The 8,808-nt window shown below is 47.0% G+C and overlaps 1 protein-coding gene across 1 annotated transcript; it reads right to left on the reverse strand.

The window, feature by feature from the left end:
• Positions 1 to 666: 666 nt before the first annotated feature.
• On the reverse strand, positions 667 to 2,096 carry KCNE5 (potassium voltage-gated channel subfamily E regulatory subunit 5). The gene has a single exon (XM_019955538.2). The coding sequence runs from the start codon at positions 1,959 to 1,961 to the stop codon at positions 1,524 to 1,526; it is 438 nt and encodes a 145-aa protein (XP_019811097.2). The 5' UTR covers positions 1,962 to 2,096; the 3' UTR covers positions 667 to 1,523.
• Positions 2,097 to 8,808: the final 6,712 nt, after the last annotated feature.

Below are 8,808 nucleotides of genomic sequence, written 5' to 3' on the forward strand. Positions count from 1 at the left end.
CCTGCTACTACTGAGAAACCAGCTGTCTTGAAGCAAGTTGACTTACTGCTCAGGTGACTTCATGTGTGTTTGATGAGGCTCAAACAGTCATCATCAGGTATAAGCATTTAAGCCCTAAGCAAGCAAGTTTCTGATGACCTTCAGAGGAGAATAAATCAATAAACATACACCTCTAACTTTACCCATCATTGGTTAAGACAGTGTAAGCATGTCCTCTCTGACTTAAGATTTACACTCTTTGGTGGCTTTTTCTCTTTTAAATAAGTCACTTCTTTGAGAGAGTTACAAATGTGGCTTCTAAAAATTAACTTTGATAATAGCTAATAGAGATGGGTATGAGATGTTGCTTTCATTTAAAGTCTATGCCAAAAAACTGCAAAAGGCAAGTGAAAATCCTTATTCAGCACTGTGATATTTGAAAGTGTTTCAGAATTAAGGGAAAAGGAGAATAAAGCCATTATAACTTGGAAACATTTGAAAAAAAAAAACCCATTTAGCCATATATAAGCCTTTTCTTCACTCACAGTGACATCTATGGCATTGGAACTGGATATCACAACAACCCAACACCCAAATCTAAACATTATTTCCAAAAAGCAAAACGAATTCATTCTGTATATAGTGCTGGGTCTCAGTGCTGGGATCTTTGAGAAAAGAATCTTAAGCCATTTTTAAACGACCTTTATTACTTGCCTCTGACAGTCCCCAGGTTACAGAGCAGGAGACAACTGAACCTCATATTCCATGGAGGAAGCAGATAGCTCCCCTAATAACTGAATCAAGATAAGAAAGGCACGGGAAAGTACTGGGGTAATACACCCAGCAATGTTTATCCACGGCAGAAGATGGCAAAGCTGCTCAAAAGTAGGCAAGTTACCTTTGGGATGACAACTGGAAGCAAGAAAACCATACAGTTGGGACTCACACGTCTTCCCCACCCCTAAGCCCCCTCCCCAACCAGTCCCCATCAAGTCCGTTCTACACCACAGACTGGTCCTAGTGTCTTGCTTAGCTCCCTGCTGAAGGAGGAGGGAGGGAAAAGACGTCTGAGGTCTCTTCATTTTCTTTGTCTCTGTCCCTAAGGCAACAGGAAGCTGGAGCCGCAGCCGGCCTGGCAGTGGTGGCAAGCGCGTTGGCTCTGCAGAGTCTGAGCCCCTGGAGCAGCTGCCAGTTAGATGGCCCAGAGTTCAGGTAGACTTCATTGCTTCAGTTCAATGCCAAGTGTTGGACGTGTTGGATTCAGTTCCCAGGGGGCTGGAGCTTGGTGTCGGGGCTGTCTGAAGACAGGGCGCACAGAGGCAGTTTAGGGTGGTGGGATGTGCGGGGTGGGGGTGGGGGTCTGAGGTGGTTGGAGAGGAGTGAGAGGCCGGCCCGGAGGGTAATGCTTCTTTCACGGCCTTCCAGGCGAGGTCTCCTGGCCTCTCAACGTCTTCTGAGCCTCAGGTGGGCAAGCCCTGGAAGGGGAGGAGAGGACACGGCGAGCTGAGGAGGGAGCGGGTGAGCCAGCGAGCTGGATGGCGGTTCTAGACCCCCTCAGTGCCCCGGGCCAGGGCCGGAGCGGGCAGCCCGCAGGGGGCGAGCTGGCGGCGGCCCTCGGCGGGCGAGCCGGCCACCGTCGCGGCGTCGGCGGTGGCCGGGACCCCTCCCGGGAGCCACTCGTGCTGAGCGCAGGCCTGGGACGGCTCGTCCTTGGCCTCGACGAGCTTGCGGGAGCGGGTGTAGGCCAAGATGAGGCCGCCGGCCAGGCAGGCGTAGAAGACCATGATGAGCAGGATGTAGAGATAGGCGTCGTCGCCCTTGGCGCTGGTCACCTCGCGGCCCACGAAGGGGTCGGGCACGACCCCCATGCCCATGCTCGGGCCGGGGCCGGCGCCCAAGCCACTGGCGTTGCCCCGGTGATGCAGCTCCAGCAGCAGGCGGCTCAGCAGGGTCCGCAGCCGCTGACTCTCGCTGCAGTTCATGGCTGTCGGGGAGTGACACGGCGGCTCCAGATCGCTGCTGACCTTGCCCCCGGGCCAGGCCGAGGGGATGCGGGCGGGCGAGCGGCGGCGGTACCCGGCTCCTCCGGGCTGGCGGCGGAGTGGCTGGGGGGCCCTGCCGCCCGGGCCTCCTTATTCCCTCACCCCCGCACCTCCTCCCCTTCCCCACCACGCCCCCTCGGCCCGAGGCCGCCTCTTCCCAGGCTGTCTCGCCGCCCGGGGGACAGGGGACAGCTGGTGGGGGGAGGAGAAGGGGACGAGGGAGGGGGCGAGGCCAAGAGCGGGGCGGAGGGGGCGGGGGCGCGGAATGCACGGGGCCCCCGGGTGGCCAAGCCTGGCCCGGCGGCTCACTGGGGCCAAGCCTGGACCCCAGGCTGCGGCGGAAGAGAATTCCTTCCAAGTTCTGGCCACCTGCCCTGAAGGCCCAGTTTTGGCCCAGTTACAGCATCTGCCCACCTCCCGCAAGGATGACCCTGTGCGAGGGTTCCATCAGCTCTCACAGAAAGTGGCAGCAGACACCGCTGGTCCGCCTCTCAGAGCTGGTGATTACTGATGTAGACAAGGCCCCTCGCCTAGCTTCCCAGCCATCATTGCTTCCCCTGGACGGGAGAGGTGAGCATCTTCTTCAGAAGATGCTCAGGACAAATTTGGCGACTGAAGTGGAGTAGGATGCCCCAGGCTTCCAAAAAGGCTTCTGATAATATACTAGCCTCCTGGGAAGTACCCCTGCTCTGATCTCCTATCACATTTTTAGAGGGGCCTCCACATCTTAGCATGTGAGTGTAACATCTATTATGTGACCCTGTTTTCCCTTGGGTGGCAAGTCATCCTCCCAGAAATGCAACCAAGTTCTTCCATTAAAAGTAGCAGGGACATTTAAAAGGCCATTTGGCTACACTCTAGACATCTCAGGATCTGAAAAGTGCCAATTCTAGAGAATATGCTTAACTCCACACCCAATTAGCCTGATATCCAACTCTGTGCCTCTGTGGGGCTTGGTAACAGGTCTTGGCCCTGCTGGGTCATGCAGCAGTCATTTTTTTTTCCCCTCATAGGGTATTCCCTGGTGGCTCAGTGGTAAAGAATCTGCCCGCTGATGTGGGTTCAATCCCTGAGTCTGGAAGTTTCCCTAGAGAAGGAAATGGCAACTCACTCCAGTATTCTTGCCTGGAAAATCCCATGGACAGAGGAGCCTGGCAGGCTACAGTCTATGGGGTCACAAAGAGTTGGACGTGACTTAGCAACTAAACAACAACAACAGTCTTCTTTTAGGGGGAATCAAGGTTCTAAGACAGAGATAAGTTCTTAGTATGTCCAACTGGAAACAGACTGGGATTCACAAAGAGAACTGCTCAAAGGATTGATTTCTAAACAGCGAGTAGGAAAAAAAATGAAGTATCGTTGGTCAGGTCTTCTTGTATATGATTGCCAAGTAAGAATAAAAGGAATTTTTAAAAAAGCTATATGCCTGTATGCACCCCATGCAAATCAAGCTGCCTGTTTAAGACCATTCAGTCCAGGGGCCATTTGATCTTCAAGGACCATGGGTTTAAAAAGAGATGTTTTTCTGATGTCTCTGCTTCAGCCACCCTTCAACTAGCGGGCCAGCCACTAGCCTTCTGTATGTTGGAGTCAAGGTGGTACCAAACCCAGGTACCATATCCAGGGTCTCAAACAGAACCTTGCTTGGCAGCCTCTACATACCTCTTAGAGACATTCCACATGACCCTGACCACTGCTTCCCTCCTAATCACCTTGCCTCAATGTCCTCACTTCAGAGGGACTCAGGGAAGAACTGTTCAAGTGAATTGGTATGACTAATGCTAGAGGACACAGCTAGGAAATTCTCAAGCACTGCCAACCTAACGACAGAACTGTTAAGCTAAAAAACCTCTCTGATCTGTTAAAACATGACCATAATATCTAGGGTTTTTTGTTCAGGGGAGTGGGAGGAAGAAGCCTCTTCACTGTAGCACAAATACAATCATTGAAACTTTTACTTTCAACAGCCTTATAAGCCAGTAGATTCAAATGGTTAAGCAGCAGGACTAGAATAATAAAGTCTGACCTTGTTCTATGTCATAACACATGACTCTTGTCACATGGGCGGTATCCATGAGCTGTCTCCATTTTCTCACCCCTCTCTTTCCCTTCCATTCCTGGAAACTTCTAGAGTCCAGCACTTTTGGCCAAAACTACTCTCTGTAAGTAAGTTCACCAACACCCTCAGGGCCAAATTTAAGGGTCTCTGCTCAGTTTGCATCTTTGACCTCAAGGGTGAATTTGATACCATCAACCGCCCACTTCTTCCTGTCCTACCCTTGGCTCTGGTGGTATTGCGTTCTCAAGTTTCTCTTCTTATCTCTCTGATGCATCATTCTCTGTCTCCTTTGCTGGCTCCTGTTCTTTCCTCCTCCCATTAGCTGTTGGAATTCCCAAAGACTCAGTCCTCAGCTATTCTCTTAACATCCATTTCCTTGGAAAGTGTCTCCTTACATGGTCTCACCAACCACATGGTATTTATTTAGCCAAATCTGAATCTCTAGCTCTGATTCTTTCTTGGTAACATTTTTTAGATCCATCTGCTCCTTCCTTTCGGGTTTAATCGCCACAAGCTTAATCCAAGCTCTTATTACCTCAGGTCAAATATGCAAACTGAGAGTCTCATGTCAGATCGCCCTGCCTACAACCCAGTTCACCTTGCTATGACTGAAATAATTCTCCGCCAACACCACTTCCATCCATTCACCCCTGTGTTCAGAAACCCAAAATTGTTCCCCACTGCTTCTTTAATGGAGTCCAATCTTCTTTGATGGGTCTGAAGTCCTCATCACCAGTAGACACCACCTTCTTCCTTTGCACTTGCAAAAGAGCATATTCCTGGAGTTCCTCTCCAATACTCTGGGTCTTTCATCTTCCTCAAAATACATTGACAAAAGGAAGTCTTGCTTGATACCCTTATTTGTGCTCTCAGAGTCCTTATAACACACCCCGCCTGAAAGTGCCCCAACTCAGACTGCAGTATTCAATGCATAAAATTTGGAAAACACAGAAAAACACCAAGAAAAAGAATCCCCAAGAGCGCACAAATGTTGCACGTGAACATACACACATACAGGCACACACCGTACATACATCATTATTATGTAGCCTCTTTCACTTAACAAGATACTGGGAATTTTTCCTCATGTCAGTAACTATTTTTTATAGCATCATTTTATTATCTACACAGTATTCTGGACTATGGACCTTCTATGATGTATTTAAATGAGCTCTTATTGTAAGATTTCTGGTTAATTTCCAGGTTCTTGTTATTAAAGATAATGTTTTCATGAACACATACAAGGCTAATTCTAATTCCTTTAAAGGAAATAATTACCAGAGAGAAAGCAAGTTACACATTTACAGAAGACTGGCATAGGGAGAGAGAGATGTATAGAAGGGGGTGGAAACAGGAATGGAGACTAGTCATAAAATTTAAAAAGGCCCAACCCTCTGAAAAAAACAACAGGTGTGTGTGGGGGAGACTCTGGCTTTCTTTTCACTCAAGGGGCTGGCTGCTGGACAACCCTACAACCCCAGCCCTGAATGGCTGAGATGCCAACCCCCTCCAACCCCCTACATTTAATGAAATTGTGAATCCATCAGACAAGGATTGAATCTCATTCCTCCCCAGCTTTCCATCCCCTCTACACCTGTCCCATACCTGTCACATAATCATCTGTTTATCCATTGTCCAGAACTCACTTATTTCCTGACTGGTAATCAAGTGTGTTGACAAAGGGAAGGAATTTATAATCATGTGTTTAGACTTTCAAAAAAGTCTTGGAAAAGGTTCTGTTCCATGCCAGGGTTGTTTTAAAAATACAATTGAGGCGCCATGGGCTAGGAAATGCTTTCACCATTTCTTGAAACTGTGAATGTTTCCTGCCAATAGCGCAGCTCCATGGAAGTTGGTTGAATTGAACTGAGTTGAGTTTGGCTAGTTGCCAAAGGACGGGCACAGATGGTAAGCACTCTTGGAGTCCAGGAGGCTGGCAAAGCTACAATGGGCTCCAAGGGAGGGGAGGAAAGAAGGCTTCATGAGCACCAACTACAGACCGAGAAAGAATCATTCATTCATTCATTTCTTCAATGAGTACTTGTTGCATGTTACACTGTGCTGGATCCTAGAGACACCTCAGCAAACAAGTCACACCCGTGAGCTGGCTGTGGCTTTGATGGTTCACAGACACTTCTTTGTGAACTGGGCCAGTGGTCATGAAGGATAGCCAAAATTCTGATTGGGAGAGAATTTTGAGTCTGGACCTAAGCATCAGAGTCCAAAGACTTGTTTAAAAAAGGAAGATTCCCCTTAATTCAAAAGAGGGAGGAGAATAAATGGGACAGTTCCTGGATCCCACTGGGACTTCTCAGTTGCTTCATGGGATTGTGTGCAGTATTGGGGGTAGAGGGACTGTGGTTTGATAAAATCAATATTTATGGGTTCAAATGAACCCCAGGGGCTTCATGTGCCTACTTTGGAGATTTCTTGGAGATGGGTTTGTGCTGAGGTCACCCTATATCCAGGCCACATACGGGAGCATGAAATATGGCCCCTGATCTCATTTATCAAATGCCTGTTGATGTTGTTCAGTCACTCAGTTGTGTTTGACTGTTTGCGACCCCATGGACTACAGCACGCCATGCTTCCCTGTCCTTCACCATCTCCCAGAGTTTGCTCAAATTCATGTCCATTGAGTCAGTGATGCCATCCAACCATCTCATCCTCTGTCGCCCCCTTCTCCTGCCCTCAATCTTTCCCAGCATCAGGGTCTTTTCCAATGAGTCGGCTCTTTGCATCAGGAGGCCAAAGTATTGGAGCTTCAACTTCAGCGTCAATCCTGCCAATGAATATTCAGGGTTGACTTATTTTAGGATTGACTCTCCTTGCAGTCCAAGGGACTCTCAAGTCTCAAATGCCTAGCATGTGCTATTAATTAACCTCACAACAACCCTTTGAGGAGGGTAGGGTTGTTATTAAAAATATTTAACAGCACTATGTCTTGGGCACTGATGGATAAGCAAATAATCAGAATGGTTTCGTCGCTAAGTCATGTCTGACTCTTGTGACCCCCATGGACTATAGCCTGCCAGGCTCCTCTGTCCTTGGGATTCTCCAGGCAAGAATACTGGAGTAGGTTTTAGATGCTGACTATAAACAACCAATATAGCCTCACAGAGCCACAACATGGGGCAAAGAAGTAGAAGAAAGGCACAGACTAAAGAGCTTCCTAGTTCCCAGAAGACGAAACCAAGATCTCATCTCCTTGGGGTTCAAAGCTGTCCTGAGTCATTTTTGAATCTCTTTTCCTCCCTGCCAGTGCCTCCACTGCTCCCTGTGTTCACAGCAAGTACATGAAATATCCCTTGCCTACTGACTCCTCTAAAGCAATGATATCTACTGCAGCTGCCCCTCTCTCCCAGCAGTTTTCTAAGGATGCCACTTGTTGGCTCAAAATTCTTGAATGGGCCTCATTGGCTTGACAAATTATCACCTTAGTGTGGCCATCAAAACTCTCTGTGCTCTGGCTTGAAGATGCCTTCCAGTCATATTTGTAGCAATAACTACCCAACATGTCTCCAATACCAGAAATCTTTTCTCTTTTTTTATAACTTATTTTTATTGAGATGTAATTAGTACATAACACTGTGTAAGTCTGAGGTGTTAAATATGTTTATCTGGTACATTTGTATTGCAAAATGATTACTGCTGTAACATGAGCTAAATCTTCTTTTATCACCTGATATAATGATCATTTCTTTTTGGTGTGGAGAGCTTTTAAGACACGTTTTCAACTAGATAACATCTCTCCGTCCTTAGCAACTCCAAAGCATAGGATACCAGTAATATGTGTGCTTGTCAGATGGTCCCAACAATCCTTCTGAGGGCAAGGGCTGTGTTCTTTCTCTTCATATTCCTTGTCTAGCCTGGAACAGTGCCTGGCATACAGTAGGTGATCAGGAAATATTTACCTGGGTCTGAGGTCTGCCTTCTTCCAATGAAGCCTTATAAGTTTGAAAGAAATTGGCTCCATTCAGGATATGGAACTTTGTGGATACATTTTTTTTTTCCAAAAAAAAAGAGAATATTATGCAATTTCAAACATACAGCAAAGTTGAAAGAATTTGCCAGCAGCACCTTATAACTTATTAGCCAGATCCTACCATAAAGTTTTCTGATACTGGCTTTATCCATCCTTCACCTATCCATCTGTCTGTCTATCTAGTGTCCTTTCTTTCTTAAGTTGCAGGTATCAGTACATTTTACTCCTAAACACTTTCCCCATGTGTGTGTATATGTATGTGTGCATGTGCTCAGTCATGTCTGACTCTTCAAGACACCCTGGACTGTAGCCTGCCAGGCTCCTTTGTCCATCAGATTTCCCATGCAATGGAGTGGGTAGCCATTTCCTACTCCAGGGGGTAGGGTTCAATATTTGCTTGTTATTCTTTTGTTTTACTTTTGAGGTAAAATATATCTATGATGAAATACGCAAACATTAATTGTACATTTGCTGAGTTTTGACAAATGTAACTGAGTAACTTAGCTCCCTACTAAGATGTAGAAGATTATTTCCATTCAAGATTAAGCTTCCTCTTGCCCCTTCCCTGGCAGTCCTCTCCTTTCACTCTTAGAGGTAATCACTGCTTTGATTTTTTTCCATCATTGATTAGTTTTACCTATTACAGAACTTTATATGAATGGAATCATATAGCATGAACTCTTTTGTATAAGACTTTTTTGAAAAGATGCATGCTAAGAAAAGACTTCTTTGACTCAGCTTGA

Source organism: Bos indicus, chromosome X (assembly GCF_029378745.1).
Source record: "Bos indicus isolate NIAB-ARS_2022 breed Sahiwal x Tharparkar chromosome X, NIAB-ARS_B.indTharparkar_mat_pri_1.0, whole genome shotgun sequence".
Taxonomy (NCBI): domain Eukaryota; kingdom Metazoa; phylum Chordata; class Mammalia; order Artiodactyla; family Bovidae; genus Bos; species Bos indicus.

Bases quoted from the DNA above. Each gene is read 5' to 3' on its own strand.
- KCNE5 (XM_019955538.2), bottom strand. From the start codon at position 1,961: ATGAACTGCAGCGAGAGTCAGCGGCTGCGGACCCTGCTGAGCCGCCTG.